At 61.7% G+C, this 15677-nt stretch overlaps 1 protein-coding gene across 1 annotated transcript in view; it reads right to left on the bottom strand.

Annotated features, from left to right (window-relative positions):
- SLC9A1 (solute carrier family 9 member A1) overlaps window positions 1–15677 on the bottom strand; it is a 61615-nt gene that overhangs the window by 19325 nt on the left and 26613 nt on the right. The window contains 6 exon segments of the mRNA XM_075603896.1: window positions 567–693; window positions 4200–4258; window positions 5520–5643; window positions 5765–5816; window positions 5819–5834; window positions 6161–6250. Of these exon segments, the coding sequence (XP_075460011.1) occupies window positions 567–693; window positions 4200–4258; window positions 5520–5643; window positions 5765–5816; window positions 5819–5834; window positions 6161–6250 (468 nt within the window).

The raw sequence follows: 15677 nt of genomic DNA, 5'->3' as shown, positions 1-15677 counted from the left end.
CGGGAGAGAGGGGGGGTGTCTGTGGGCATGTGCGGAGAGAGGGGGGGTGTCTGTGGGCATGTGCGGGAGAGAGGGGGGTGTCTGTGGGCATGTGCGGGAGAGAGGGGGGGTGTCTGTGGGCATGTGCGGGAGAGAGGGGGGTGTCTGTGGGCATGTGCGGAGAGAGGGGGGTGTCTGTGGGCATGTGCGGGAGAGAGGGGGGGTGTCTGTGGGCATGTGCGGGAGAGAGGGGGGGTGTCTGTGGCATGTGCGGGAGAGAGGGGGGTGTCTGTGGGCATGTGCGGGAGAGAGGGGGGTGTCTGTGGGCATGTGCGGGAGAGAGGGGGGGTGTCTGTGGGCATGTGCGGGAGAGAGGGGGGGTGTCTGTGGGCATGTGCGGGAGAGAGGGGGGGTGTCTGTGGGCATGTGCGGGAGAGAGGGGGGGTGTCTGTGGGCATGTGCGGGAGAGAGGGGGGGTGTCTGTGGGCATGTGCGGAGAGAGGGGGGTGTCTGTGGGCATGTGCGGGAGAGAGGGGCATGTCTGGGAGTTTGTGGAGGGGACGGGGAAGTCCATGCCCGGTTCCCGCCCGTCCCTCACCCCTCATCCGGGTTTTCTGCAGGTTACTGCGCAGGATTTGCCGGATCTCTTCCTCCTTCCCTTTGGTCAGCGCCGGGATGATGCGTTCAGAGGGTTTGGGTTTGGGTTTAATGTTCCTAGTGAGAGATGAGAGCTACAGACCCCAAAACTCACCCTTCCACACCCTCTCCTCACCGACCCCGAGAAGTACACCCCCCTCCCCTCACCATTTGATAACTCCCTCCTCTCCATGTCCCCTCTTCTCCCCCCCATGTCCCCTCTTCTCCCCCCCATGTCCCCTCTTCCCCCCCCCCCATGTCCCCCTCTCTCCCCCCCACCATGTCCCTCTTCCCCCCATGTTCCCTCTTCCCCCCATGTTCCCTCTTCCCCCCCATGTCCCCTCTTCCCCCCCATGTCCCCTCTTCCCCCCCATGTCCCCTCTTCCCCCCCATGTCCCCTCTTCCCCGCCCCCTCTTCCCGCCCCCGCCCCTCTTCCCGCCCCTCTTCCCCGCACCCCCTCTTCCGCCCCGCCCCTCTTCCCGCCCCGCGTCCCCTCTTCCCCGCCCCGCGTCCCCTCTTCCCCGCCCCCTCTTCCCCGCCCCGCGTCCCCTCTTCCCCGCCCCGCGTCCCCTCTTCCCCGCCCCGCGTCCCCTCTTTCCCGCCCCGCGTCCCCTCTTTCCCGCCCCGCGTCCCCTCTTCCCCGCCCCGCGTCCCCTCTTTCCCGCCCCGCGTCCCCTCTTCCCGCCCCGCGTCCCCTCTTCCCGCCCCGTGCCCCCTCTCCCGCCCCCTCTCCCCCCCCGTGCCCCCTCTCCCCCGCCCCGTGCCCCCTCTCCCCCGCCCCGTGCCCCCTCTCCCCCGCCCCGTGCCCCCTCTCCCCGCCCCGTGTCCCCTCTCCCCGTGTCCCCTCTCCCCCGCCCCGTGTCCCCACTCCCCCGCCCCGTGTCCCCTCTCCCCCGCCCCGTGTCCCCTCTCCCCCGCCCCGTGCCCCCACTCCGTGCCCCCACTCCCCCGCCCCGTGCCCCTCTCCCCCGCCCCGTGTCCCCTCTCCCCCGCCCCGTGCCCTCTCCCCCGCCCCGTGCCCCCTCCCCCGCCCCGTGCCCCCTCTCCCCCGCCCCTCTCCCCGTGCCCCCTCTCCCCCGCCCCGTGCCCCCTCTCCCCCGCCCCGTGCCCCTCTCCCCCGCCCCGTGCCCCCTCTCCCCTGCCCCGTGCCCCCTCTCCCCGCCCCGTGTCCCCTCTCCCCCGCCCCGTGTCCCCTCTCCCCCGCCCCGTGCCCCCACTCCCCCGCCCCCACTCCGTGCCCCCACTCCCCCGCCCCGTGTCCCCTCTCCCCCGCCCCGTGTCCCCTCTCCCCCGCCCCGTGTCCCCTCTCCCCCGCCCCGTGCCCTCTCCCCCGCCCCCTCTCCCCGCCCCGTGCCCCTCTCCCCCGCCCCGTGCCCCCTCTCCCCGCCCCCTCTCCCCCGCCCCGTGCCCCTCTCCCCCGCCCCGTGCCCCCTCTCCCCCCGCCCCGTGCCCCCTCTCCCCCGCCCCGTGTCCCCTCTCCCCCGCCCCGTGCCCTCTCCCCCGCCCCGTGTCCCCTCTCCCCGCCCCGTGTCCCTCTCCCCCGCCCCGTGTCCCCTCTCCCCCGCCCCGTGTCCCCTCTCCCCCGCCCCGTGTCCCCTCTCCCCCGCCCCGTGTCCCCTCTCCCCCGCCCCGTGTCCCCACTCCCCCGCCCCTCTCCCCCGCCCCGTGTCCCCTCTCCCCGCCCCGTGCCCCCTCTCCCCCGCCCCGTGCCCCCTCTCCCCCGCCCCGTGTCCCCTCTCCCCCGCCCCGTGTCCCCTCTCCCCCGCCCCGTGCCCCCACTCCCCCGCCCCGTGCCCCCACTCCGTGCCCCCACTCCCCCGCCCCGTGTCCCCTCTCCCCCGCCCCGTGTCCCCTCTCCCCCGCCCCGTGTCCCTCTCCCCCGCCCCGTGCCCTCTCCCCCCGCCCCTCTCCCCCGCCCCGTGCCCCTCTCCCCCGCCCCGTGTCCCCTCTCCCCCGCCCCGTGTCCCCTCTCCCCCGCCCCGTGCCCTTTCCCCCGCCCCGTGTCCCCTCTCCCCCGCCCCGTGTCCCCTCTCCCCCGCCCCGTGTCCCCTCTCCCCCGCCCCGTGTCCCCTCTCCCCCGCCCCGTGTCCCCTCTCCCCCGCCCCGTGCCCCCTCTCCCCCGCCCCCTCTCCCCGTGCCCCCTCTCCCCCGCCCCCTCTCCCCGTGCCCCCTCTCCCCCGCCCCCTCTCCCCGTGCCCCCTCTCCCCCGCCCCGTGCCCCCTCTCCCCCGCCCCGTGCCCCCTCTCCCCCGCCCCGTGTCCCCTCTCCCCCGCCCCGTGTCCCCTCTCCCCCGCCCCGTGCCCCCACTCCCCCGCCCCGTGCCCCCACTCCGTGCCCCCACTCCCCCGCCCCGTGTCCCCTCTCCCCCGCCCCGTGTCCCCTCTCCCCCGCCCCGTGTCCCCTCTCCCCCGCCCCGTGCCCTCTCCCCCGCCCCCTCTCCCCCGCCCCGTGCCCCTCTCCCCCGCCGTGCCCCCTCTCCCCCGCCCCGTGCCCTCTCCCCCGCCCCCTCTCCCCCGCCCCGTGCCCCTCTCCCCCGCCCCGTGCCCCCTCTCCCCCGCCCCGTGCCCCCTCTCCCCCGCCCCGTGCCCTCTCCCCCGCCCCGTGTCCCCTCTCCCCCCGCCCCCTCTCCCCGTGCCCCCTCTCCCCCGCCCCCTCTCCCCGTGCCCCCTCTCCCCCGCCCCGTGCCCCCTCTCCCCCGCCCCGTGCCCCCTCTCCCCCGCCCCGTGTCCCCTCTCCCCCGCCCCGTGTCCCCTCTCCCCCGCCCCGTGCCCCCACTCCCCCGCCCCGTGCCCCCACTCCGTGCCCCCACTCCCCCGCCCCGTGTCCCCTCTCCCCCGCCCCGTGTCCCCTCTCCCCCGCCCCGTGTCCCCTCTCCCCCGCCCCGTGCCCTCTCCCCCGCCCCCCTCTCCCCCGCCCCGTGCCCCCTCTCCCCCGCCCCGTGCCCTCTCCCCCCGCCCCCCTCTCCCCCGCCCCGTGCCCCCTCTCCCCCCGCCCCGTGCCCCCTCTCCCCCGCCCCGTGCCCTCTCCCCCGCCCCGTGTCCCCTCTCCCCCGCCCCGTGTCCCCTCTCCCCCGCCCCGTGTCCCCTCTCCCCCGCCCCGTGTCCCCTCTCCCCCGCCCCGTGTCCCCTCTCCCCCGCCCCGTGTCCCCTCTCCCCCGCCCCGTGTCCCCTCTCCCCCGCCCCGTGTCCCCACTCCCCCCGCCCCGTGCCCCCTCTCCCCCGCCCCGTGCCCCCTCTCCCCCGCCCCGTGTCCCCTCTCCCCCGCCCCGTGTCCCCCCTCCCCCGCCCCGTGTCCCCCCTCCCCCGCCCCGTGCCCCCTCTCCCCGCCCCGTGCCCCCTCTCCCCCGCCCCGTGTCCCCCCTCCCCCGCCCCGTGCCCCCCCTCCCCCGCCCCGTGCCCCCTCTCCCCCGCCCCGTGCCCCCTCTCCCCCGCCCCGTGCCCCCTCTCCCCCGCCCCGTGCCCCCCCTCCCCCGCCCCGTGCCCCCCCTCCCCCGCCCCGTGCCCCCCCTCCCCCGCCCCGTGCCCCCCTCCCCCGCCCCGTGCCCCCCCTCCCCCGCCCGTGCCCCCCTCCCCCGCACACTCACTGCATGGACACGGTAGACACTGTGGATGGGATCTTCCCGATGCCCCCGCCCCGTGTCCCCTCTCCCCCGCCCCCTCTCCGTGCCCCCTCTCCCCGCCCCGTGCCCCCCCTCCCCCGCCCCGTGCCCCCCCTCCCCCCGCCCCCGTGCCCCCTCTCCCCCGCCCCCTCTCCGTGCCCCCCCTCCCCCGCCCCGTGCCCCCCCTCCCCGCCCCGTGCCCCCTCTCCCCGCCCCCTCTCCGTGCCCCCCCCTCCCCCGCCCCGTGCCCCCCCTCCCCCGCCCCGTGCCCCCTCTCCCCCGCCCCGTGCCCCCCCTCCCCCGCCCCGTGTCCCCTCTCCCCCGCCCCGTGTCCCCTCTCCCCCGCCCCGTGTCCCCTCTCCCTCCCCCCGCCCCGTGTCCCTCTCCCCCGCCCCGTGTCCCCTCTCCGCCCCCCCGCCCCGTGCTCCCCCCCCCCCCCTCCCCTCCCCCGCCCCCGTGTCCCCACTCCCCCGCCCCGTGCCCCCTCTCCCCCGCCCCGTGCCCCCTCTCCCCCGCCCCGTGTCCCCTCTCCCCCGCCCGTGTCCCCCCTCCCCGCCCCGTGTCCCCCTCCCCGCCCCGTGCCCCTCTCCCCCGCCCCGTGCCCCTCTCCCCCGCCCCGTGTCCCCCCTCCCCGCCCCGTGCCCCCCTCCCCCGCCCCGTGCCCCCTCCTCCCCGCCCCGTGCCCCCTCTCCCCGCCCCGTGCCCCTCTCCCCCGCCCCGTGCCCCCCTCCCCCGCCCCGTGCCCCCCTCCCCGCCCGTGCCCCCCCTCCCCGCCCCGTGCCCCCCCTCCCCCGCCCCGTGCCCCCCCTCCCCCGCCCCGTGCCCCCCCTCCCCCGCCCCGTGCCCCCCCCTCCCCCCGCACACTCACTGCATGGACACGGTAGACACTGTGGATGGATCTTCCCGATGCCCCCGGCCCCGTGTCCCCTCTCCCCCGCCCCCTCTCCGTGCCCCCTCTCCCCCCGCCCCGTGCCCCCCCTCCCCCGCCCCGTGCCCCCCCTCCCCCGCCCCGTGCCCCCTCTCCCCCGCCCCCTCTCCGTGCCCCCCCTCCCCGCCCGTGCCCCCCCTCCCCCGCCCCGTGCCCCCTCTCCCCGCCCCCTCTCCGTGCCCCCCTCCCCCGCCCGTGCCCCCCCTCCCCCGCCCCGTGCCCCCTCTCCCCCGCCCCGTGCCCCCCCTCCCCCGCCCCGTGCCCCCCCTCCCCCGCCCCGTGCCCCCCCTCCCCCCGCCCCCGCGCCCCCTCTCCCCCGCACACTCACTGCATGGACACGGTAGACACTGTGGATGGGATCTTCCCGATGCCCCGGCCTCCGCCAGCTCGATGGCCTGTTTCATCTCCATCTTGTGGTAGAAGGCGATGAGCTGCGGCTCCGTGGAGCGCTCGCCGGCAATAAGGCACTTCTTCACATACTTCTTATTAAAGCGGTTCAACCTGCCGGGGGGAGAGGGGAATAATGCTCCAACGGTTCCCGTTCTCATAACCCCACGGGGGCAATCCCTCTTAGCTCACAATCTATGCATTGGTGGCACGTGGCAGCGGTGGCGTGACCTACTTGTCCTTCCAGTGGTGGTGGCCGTAGTGGCCACAGATGTCCTCGATGCCGTCAGCAGGTGATCGAGAAACTGTGGGGAGGCAATGAGGAGAGTGTGAAAAGGAGAGGGCGGAGGGAGACGGGGAGGGGGTGGGAGGGGGTGGGAGGGGAGAGACGGGGAGGGGAGAGACGGGGAGGGGAGAGACGGGGAGGGGAGAGACGGGGAGGAGAGAGACGGGGAGGAGAGAGACGGGGAGGAGGGAGACGGGGAGGAGGGAGACGGAGAAGAGGGAGACGGGAGGAGGGAGACGGGGAGGAGGGAGACGGGGAGGAGGGAGACTGGGAGGAGGGAGACGGGCGAGAGAGGGAGGAGACGGGCGAGAGAGGGAGGAGACGGGGGGCACTAGGAACAGTCACCTGAGTGTGGATCTCCTCATTAATGGATCGTTTGCTTTCCTGTTTTTTCTTCACAGCCAATAGCTCAACTAGTGGGCGGATCGTCATCCCCTGAGACAGAGAGAGGGGGCACGTGTGTGACTGGTGTATAAATATACAGGGAAGGAGAGTATCTATATCTATCCATACATACAAAAGACAGAAATGCGCAATGCTACATCCAATGTGACAAAATACATACTGCTGTTTTGGGGTTCTTGAGTTTGCTTGGATATTGTGCACACACACACACACACACACACACACACACACACACACACACACACACACACACACACACACACACACACAATTAAGCTCTTTTTGATCCACTGCTGCGCGCACACACACACACACACACACACACACTTCCCTCAAATCCTTATCTCACTGCCTCAGTGGCAGGAAGGCGGCAACGGGTGATCAGGAAGATGTATAGTGGCACTTGTGCTGGTATGTTTAACTATACTATGAAAGCTTGAACAATATGCTCGGCTAAAGTGGGTAAAGTACTTGCCAACATGCAAATGAGGCCGGCATGGCAAGCAAGGCCTCAAATCCCAAATACGGAACGCCCCAAGAAGCAATGGCCCTCATTCTCCGGAGGCTGGATTGGACCTGGGCATGGCAGCGTTCAGGAGGAAGGCACGAAGGCAGCGGGTGCCGAGAACCCCGGAGGTTAAACTAAAGCGGTTATTCAAACCTAAACCTGGCTGCCTGCAAGCGCCGGACTCTCTCCCAGTGACGCAGCACTGCAAGAACTGGAAAACTAACATGAAAAGATGCAATGGGATATAGTCGGCCTTAGCGAAGAAGAAAAGAGGAAGGCCTCACTGAGCTCAAAAGCAGCAACATATTCTATTACAGAAGTGTGTGTGTATTGTATTAAACATACAGGCAGTCCTCGTTTTACAACGCTTTGTTTTACAACAAATGCTTATCCAACGCTATGCAATGCATACTTATGTTCATTTTTACATGCCAAAACGGCTTATCCAACGCTCTTACGATGCTTTGCAACGTCGTTTATGTGTATGTGTGTGTATATATATATATATATATATATACGCTCTTACGATGCTTTGCAACGTCGTTTATGTGTATGTGTGTATATATATATATATATATATATATATATATATATATATATACACACACATACACAACGTTAAAAAGTGTCGTAAGAGCGTATATATATATATATATATATATAATATTATATTAAACTATATAATATATTATTTATTATGTTATATTATATATATATATATATATATATATATATATATATATATATATATATATATATATAATACAGTATATACACTATATAATTTATGTGTGTGCTGCATATCTTATTGCCTGCATAAAATATTTGGTGTATTTTAGTGTTAAAAATGCCTTCAGGAACGGAACATTTCATTTAAAACAGTGTTCCTATGGGGAAATGTGTTTCGCTTTACAACGTTTCGCTATCCAACGCCATTTTGAGTAACGCATTTTGAGGACTGCTGTATACATATTCTCGACAAGGAATGGGCCCCTGCTATTATCGCCATACTGGCACCAGTAACGAAGAAAAACATATACATACCCAGGAGTTGGGATCTTCTACATGCTTCCCAAAATCCACAAACCAGGAATCCCCGGCAGACCTATTATAACAGGTATGGATACACTCACTGAAAAAATATCAGGCTTAGGTGAGAATATCCTCAGACCTTTAGTCAGAAGCACCAACAGCTTCATACAAGATACCACAGATTTTCTCAATAACCTTAACAACAACCAACCAACTACCATCCAACACACTGCTAGTTACCATGGATGTACAATCCCTTTACAGCAACATCCCCACAAGGATGGTATTGAGGCATGCCTGCATTTCCTCACAACATCTCCCCTGGATCAGAAATACAGCGCTGATGTAATTACCAAACTGAAAGAATACATCGTCACACACAACTACTTCAGCTTCAACAAGGAAATGTACCTACAACTAATGGGGACTGCCATGGGTACCAAGATGGCACCGCAATATGCCAATCTTTTCATGGCAAATCTGGAACAAAGCTTCCCAACTACATGCCCCCACAAACCCTACAAATACATTGATGTTCTTTTCTTGTTGGTAAGGGGAGTGCTGATAATCCTCATAGATATATGTGACGAAAAAAGAAACGACAACATATTGTGCAGCCAATAGGTAATGGACCCATTCTAGTATAGGCAATATGTCTCACTCACAAGTGTAGGGGAAATACAAGCAGAACAGAGACTTTTCTCTCTCTGAATAGAGCTCTTTCTGTTTCCTCCACCTCTAATCTATGGACACGGTTGAATAGACACAGATTAGGCTCTGGATATCTTCTCTGTGATGGTAATACTTCCACTTGCAGTCGTTAGAGAAAGAGAGAACAAAATCACAATAGTGCAATATTGCTAGTCTTATACTATATTAGTGAAAGCACTGTATGTTTGCCTGCCTGGATGTCCGGTGTCCCTAGCGGCAATCTCATTGGTCCCTTGGGCCGCCCCCCCCGCACACCTTTCATTGGCCTCACACACTCACACCACCCCTTGGCCCGCCCCCCACACCTCTCATTGGCCTCACACACTCACACCACCCCCTTGGCCCGCCCCCGCACACCTTTCATTGGCCTCACACACTCACACCACCCCATTGGCCCGCCCCCCACACCTCTCATTGGCCTGAGGCGGAGCGACGGGCCAAAGGTCCACAAAAAAAAAAAAAAAAACACACACACACTGTCACACACACACACACACACACACACACACACACACACACACACACACACACACACACACACACACACACACACACACACACACACACAGTCTCACACACACAGTCTCACACACACAGTCTCACACACACAGTCTCACACACACAGTCTCACACACACAGTCTCACACACACTGTCTCACACACACTGTCTCACACACACTGTCTCACACACACACGCACACACACACACACACTGTCACACACACACACACACACGGGGGGGGTGTTACATACATTAGCGGGGCTCACAGTGTTAGCAGCACATCTCCGCTCTCTTCCCCACCGGTCCCGGAGGCTCCGCCTCTTCCTGTTCCCGCGCTTTCATCCCCCCTCCACGTGGGAGCTGCCGGACGGGTGAGTGAGCGGCCGGACGGGTGAGTGAGCGGTCTTCACGTCCCCTCACCCCCCTTCACCTCCCCTCACTCACTTCCCCTCCACCCGCCCCCCCCCGGCGCCGCTACAGTCAGCGGGGGAGCGGAGTGATCACCTCCCCTCACTCACTTCCCCTCCACCCCCCCCGGCGCCGCTACAGTCAGCGGGGAGCGGAGTGATCACCTCCCCTCACTCACTTCCCCTCCACCCCCCGGCGCCGCTACACTCAGCGGGGGAGCGGAGTGATCACCTCCCTCACTCACTCCCCTCCACCCCCCCCCCGGCGCCGCTACACTCAGCGGGGAGCGGAGTGATCACCTCCCCTCACTCACTTCCCCTCCACCCCCCCGGCGCCGCTACAGTCAGCGGGGGAGCGGCCACAAACACGCTGCCTCCCGCCTCAGATCCACGTGGGAGCTGCCGGACGGGTGAGTGAGCGGCCTTCACCTCCCCTCACCCACCCCTCACTACACTTCCCCTCCCATCCACATCCCCTCCACCCCCCTCCACCTCCCTCCACCTCACCCACCCCTCACTACACTTCCCCTCCCTTCCACCTCCCCTCCACTTCACCCCCCCTTCACCTCACTTCCACCCCCCTTCACCTCACCTCCACCCCCCCCTTAACCTCCCCTCCACCCCCCCTTCACCTCCCCTCCACCCCACCTTCACCCCACCCCCACCTTCACCCCCCTTCACCTTCCCTCACTCCCCCTTACAACCTCCCACCACCTCCCCACCTTCCCAACCACCTCCCCCCTCTTCCCACCACCTCCCCCCCCTTTCCACCGCCCACCCCTTCCCACCTTCCCACCACCTCCCCCCTTCCCACCTTCCCACCCCCTTCCCACCACCTCCCCCCCTTCCACCACCTCCCCCTTCCACCACCTCCCCCCCCTTCCCACCTCCTCCCCCCCCTTCCCACCACCCCCTCCTCCCCCCTTCCCACCACCTCCCCCCTCCTCCCCACTTCCCACCACCTCCCCCCTCTTCCACCACCTCCACTTCCCCTCCTCCATCTCCCCCTTCCCCTCCTCCATCTCCCCCCTTCCCCTCCTCCACCTCCCCCCTTCCCCTCCTCCACCTCCCCCCCCTCCTTCCCCTCCTCCACCTCCCCCCTTCCATTCCTCCACCTCCCCCCTTCCCCTCCTCCACCTCCCCTCCTCACCTCCCCCCTTACCCTCCTCACCTCCCCACTTCCCCTCCTCCCCTCCTCCACCTCCCCCCTTTCCCCATCTCCCCTCTTCTCTCCCCATCTCCCCTCTTCCCCCCTCCACCCCCTTCCACCCCCTTCCCCCCTCCACCCCTCTTTCCCCCCTTTCCCTCCTCCCCACCTTTCCCCCCTTTTCCCCTCCCCCACCTTTACCCCCTTTCCCCCTTCACACCCCTCCCCCTTCACCCTTACCTCCCCCTTCCCCGCCCTTCCCACCACCTCCCCCCCTTCCCACCACCTCCCCCCCGACCCCGACCCACAGCCAGCACTCACTACCCATGCGCCACCCGTACTGAACACCCACCCGCCGCCTCACACCCTAGCAGGACACACGCCTCACATTTTCACATCACTTATGTCACCAAAATATACATTGTACTGTGGTGTGTTTACAATAAACCATTTTTATACAACATCGTATTACATTTTCTTCCATCTTTCTTTTCAACATTATTATCCAACCTTTACAACAAATACTCACCTATTGTTCCACGATTTATAAATAATACTACCTATTACGCATTTACATCCCGGGCAACGCCGGGTCTCTCAGCTAGTATATAATAAACATGTATTGCGATAAATGCAAATGTAAATAAGTGCACTCACATTTTGTGCAAGGGTGACATTCGTGGGAGAGAAATGTAGAAATTCAGATACATTGATGACCTGTTTATAATATGGACAGAGGGTGAAGGAAACCTAAAACAATTCCACGAGTCCCTGAACTCATTCCAGCCATCAATTAAACTCAAAATGGATTATTCGGCATACCTAGTAAACTTTCTAGACACAGCAGTAACACTGAAAGATGGCAAATTACACACATCTGTATACAAGAAACCAACAGACAGATGCAGTTACCTCCACAACTCCAGCTTCCATCCCACTCATGCCAAACAAGGTATCATACACAGCCAGGCTATAAGATACCACCGCATATGCTCTGACACTGAAGACAGGAACAGGCATCTCACAACCCTGACTGAATCGTTCAGACAGAAGGGATACAAACCAAAGACCATTGCCAGAACTATTACATCTGCACTAAAAGCCCCACGAGAACACCTGCTACAATACAGACAGAGAGAACCTACCACACGCATACCACTAGTGGCCACATACAACCCTAGCCTAGAGGGAATACGAAAAATAATCAAAGATCTGCAACCCATGCTGGAAGAGGACGTGACATTAAAAGAAATCTTTCCCAAACCTCCCATTCTTGCGTTCCGGCAACCACCAAACCTCAAACAGAAATGAGTCAACAGAAAACTTCACAACAAACTTAAAGACACTGATAATGGCACAAAACCGTGCAACAACACACGCTGCAAACTCTGCAAACATATATGCCAAGATCCCACAGCCAGTCACAACCATGGAACACTCAATGTTAAAGGATCATACAGCTGCACATCCAGGAACGTTGTGTATATGAGTCAGTGCAACAAATGTGACCAAGGATGCTTCATTGGGGAAACCAGCCAAAAACTTCAAGGCAGAATGGATATGCACAGCCACTCTATACTCCATCACGAAGAAGGAAGATACTGCTCACCTGTGGGACATCATTTCTCACTACCAGATCATTCCATAAATGATTTAAAAATCAAAATCCTCAATGGAATGTTAAAACGCAAGAAGAACGGAAAACATTTGAGCTCAGAATGATAAGACTCTTTGACACCAAAACAAGTGGACTTAATGCAGACATGGGGTTTCTCACACACTATCATACATTTGTTGTAATAGTCCTCCCTGCTATTGTGCCATCCTATACCTCCCGCGCCACCACAGCCCCCCCCCCCCCCAGCATCCTCTTCCCCCTCTGTGCTCCTGTGGATGTACAGCCCCCCATCCATAATTCTCACCTTCCTTATCTCAGTTTTAACACCCTTCCAGTGCCTGTCTGTTCTTTATTCTTCCTTTTTTTTCTTTTCCAATCCCTGTCTAAGTCACAGAAACCTTTGTATATCAGTATCGCTGACCTGAGGAAGAGAGAAACTCTCGAAAGCTTGTCCTATGACATAAATTGTTAGTCCAAATAAAAAATGTATCACCTAATACTGAAGAACTCAATTATTCTGAGATATATATATATATATATATATATATATATATATATATATATATATATATATAATGGACATACACACAAAATAAATATATATTTCTTTTTATTGCGTCACCGTTTCGGCGCTCCTAGTGATTGATCTCTCTGGTCTTGAGAAAGGTCCCCAGGGGGGCCAAGACATTGACGCCATAAAATTGCCCTGTTTGTATATAGGGGGTGCAGTTTGGGGGATTTTTGTACTTGCACAACAGCGTTGTGGTTAACCGCTGCCGCCCGCTATTTTTCCATGTTTTCTCAGTAGCAGTGCCTTCATCCTGCCTCTATATATAGATGTATATGTATGAATAATCATGCTTTAACAATTGTATATTACACTGTGTAAATGAAGTATCTTTTGTGTAAGTGTGACGGTAGGGGGTAACAAGGCTCTCAAATAAAAGGTTAAGCCCATTTTGGTTACTCCTGACTCGTGTATAAGGGTTCAAGAGAGTGAGCTCTTGAGCCCAGTAACAATTAATGGTTCAACTGTACTTTGTGTAATAAAAGTATTTTTACCTTTCCGGGCATGTTAGCGAGCAGGGATTGCTAGGGGATGAGTTTCCGGGCATGTCAGCGAGCAGGGATTGCTAGGGGATGAGTTTCCGGGCACGTCAGCGAGCAGGGATTGCTAGGGGATGAGTTTCCGGGCATGTCAGCGAGCAGGGATTGCTAGGGGATGAGTTTCCGGGCATGTCAGCGAGCAGGGATTGCTAGGGGATGAGTTTCTGGGCATGTCAGCGAGCAGGGATTGCTAGGGGATGAGTTTCCGGGCATGTCAGCGAGCAGGGATTGCTAGGGGATGAGTTTCCGGGCATGTCAGCGAGCAGGGATTGCTAGGGGATGAGTTTCCGGGCACGTCAGCGAGCAGGGATTGCTAGGGTATGAGTTTCTGGGCACGTCAGCGAGCAGGGATTGCTAGGGGATGAGTTTCCGGGCATGTCAGCGAGCAGGGATTGCTAGGGGATGAGTTTCCGGGCACGTCAGCGAGCAGGGATTGCTAGGGGATGAGTTTCCGGGCATGTCAGCGAGCAGGGATTGCTAGGGGATGAGTTTCCGGGCACGTCAGCGAGCAGGGATTGCTAGGGGATGAGTTTCCGGGCACGTCAGCGAGCAGGGATTGCTAGGGGATGAGTTTCCGGGCATGTCAGCGAGCAGGGATTGCTAGGGGATGAGTTTCCGGGCATGTCAGCGAGCAGGGATTGCTAGGGGATGAGTTTCCGGGCATGTCAGCGAGCAGGGATTGCTAGGGGATGAGTTTCCGGGCATGTCAGCGAGCAGGGATTGCTAGGGGATGAGTTTCCGGGCATGTCAGCGAGCAGGGATTGCTAGGGGATGAGTTTCTGGGCACGTCAGCGAGCAGGGATTGCTAGGGGATGAGTTTCCGGGCATGTCAGCGAGCAGGGATTGCTAGGGGATGAGTTTCCGGGCATGTCAGCGAGCAGGGATTGCTAGGGGATGAGTTTCCGGGCACGTCAGCGAGCAGGGATTGCTAGGGTATGAGTTTCTGGGCACGTCAGCGAGCAGGGATTGCTAGGGGATGAGTTTCCGGGCATGTCAGCGAGCAGGGATTGCTAGGGGATGAGTTTCCGGGCACGTCAGCGAGCAGGGATTGCTAGGGGATGAGTTTCCGGGCACGTCAGCGAGCAGGGATTGCTAGGGGATGAGTTTCCGGGCACGTCAGCGAGCAGGGATTGCTAGGGGATGAGTTTCCGGGCACGTCAGCGAGCAGGGATTGCTAGGGGATGAGTTTCCGGGCATGTCAGCGAGCAGGGATTGCTAGGGGATGAGTTTCCGGGCATGTCAGCGAGCAGGGATTGCTAGGGGATGAGTTTCCGGGCATGTCAGCGAGCAGGGATTGCTAGGGGATGAGTTTCCGGGCATGTCAGCGAGCAGGGATTGCTAGGGGATGAGTTTCCGGGCATGTCAGCGAGCAGGGATTGCTAGGGGATGAGTTTCCGGGCATGTCAGCGAGCAGGGATTGCTAGGGGATGAGTTTCCGGGCACGTCAGCGAGCAGGGATTGCTAGGGGATGAGTTTCCGGGCACGTCAGCGAGCAGGGATTGCTAGGGGATGAGTTTCCGGGCATGTCAGCGAGCAGGGATTGCTAGGGGATGAGTTTCCGGGCATGTCAGCGAGCAGGGATTGCTAGGGGATGAGTTTCCGGGCATGTCAGCGAGCAGGGATTGCTAGGGGATGAGTTTCCGGGCATGTCAGCGAGCAGGGATTGCTAGGGGATGAATTTCCGGGCATGTCAGCGAGCAGGGATTGCTAGGGGATGAGTTTCCGGGCACGTCAGCGAGCAGGGATTGCTAGGGGATGAGTTTCCGGGCACGTCAGCGAGCAGGGATTGCTAGGGGATGAGTTTCCGGGCACGTCAGCGAGCAGGGATTGCTAGGAGATGAGTTTCCGGGCACGTCAGCGAGCAGGGATTGCTAGGGGATGAGTTTCCGGGCACGTCAGCGAGCAGGGATTGCTAGGGGATGAGTTTCCGGGCACGTCAGCGAGCAGGGATTGCTAGGGGATGAGTTTCCGGGCACGTCAGCGAGCAGGGATTGCTAGGGGATGAGTTTCCGGGCACGTCAGCGAGCAGGGATTGCTAGGGGATGAGTTTCCGGGCATGTCAGCGAGCAGGGATTGCTAGGGGATGAGTTTCCGGGCACGTCAGCGAGCAGGGATTGCTAGGGGATGAGTTTCCGGGCACGTCAGCGAGCAGGGATTGCTAGGGGATGAGTTTCCGGGCACGTCAGCGAGCAGGGATTGCTAGGGGATGAGTTTCCGGGCATGTCAGCGAGCAGGGATTGCTAGGGGATGAGTTTCCGGGCATGTCAGCGAGCAGGGATTGCTAGGGGATGAGTTTCCGGCCACGTCAGCGAGCAGGGATTGCTAGGGGATGAGTTTCCGGGCACGTCAGCGAGCAGGGATTGCTAGGGGATGAGTTTCCGGGCATGTCAGCGAGCAGGGATTGCTAGGGGATGAGTTTCCGGGC

Source organism: Ascaphus truei, chromosome 6 (genome assembly GCF_040206685.1).
Source record: "Ascaphus truei isolate aAscTru1 chromosome 6, aAscTru1.hap1, whole genome shotgun sequence".
In the NCBI taxonomy this organism is placed as follows: Eukaryota; Metazoa; Chordata; class Amphibia; order Anura; family Ascaphidae; genus Ascaphus; species Ascaphus truei.
Note: the sequence above shows the minus strand (reverse complement) of the source record. Positions and strands in the feature narration are given on the sequence as shown.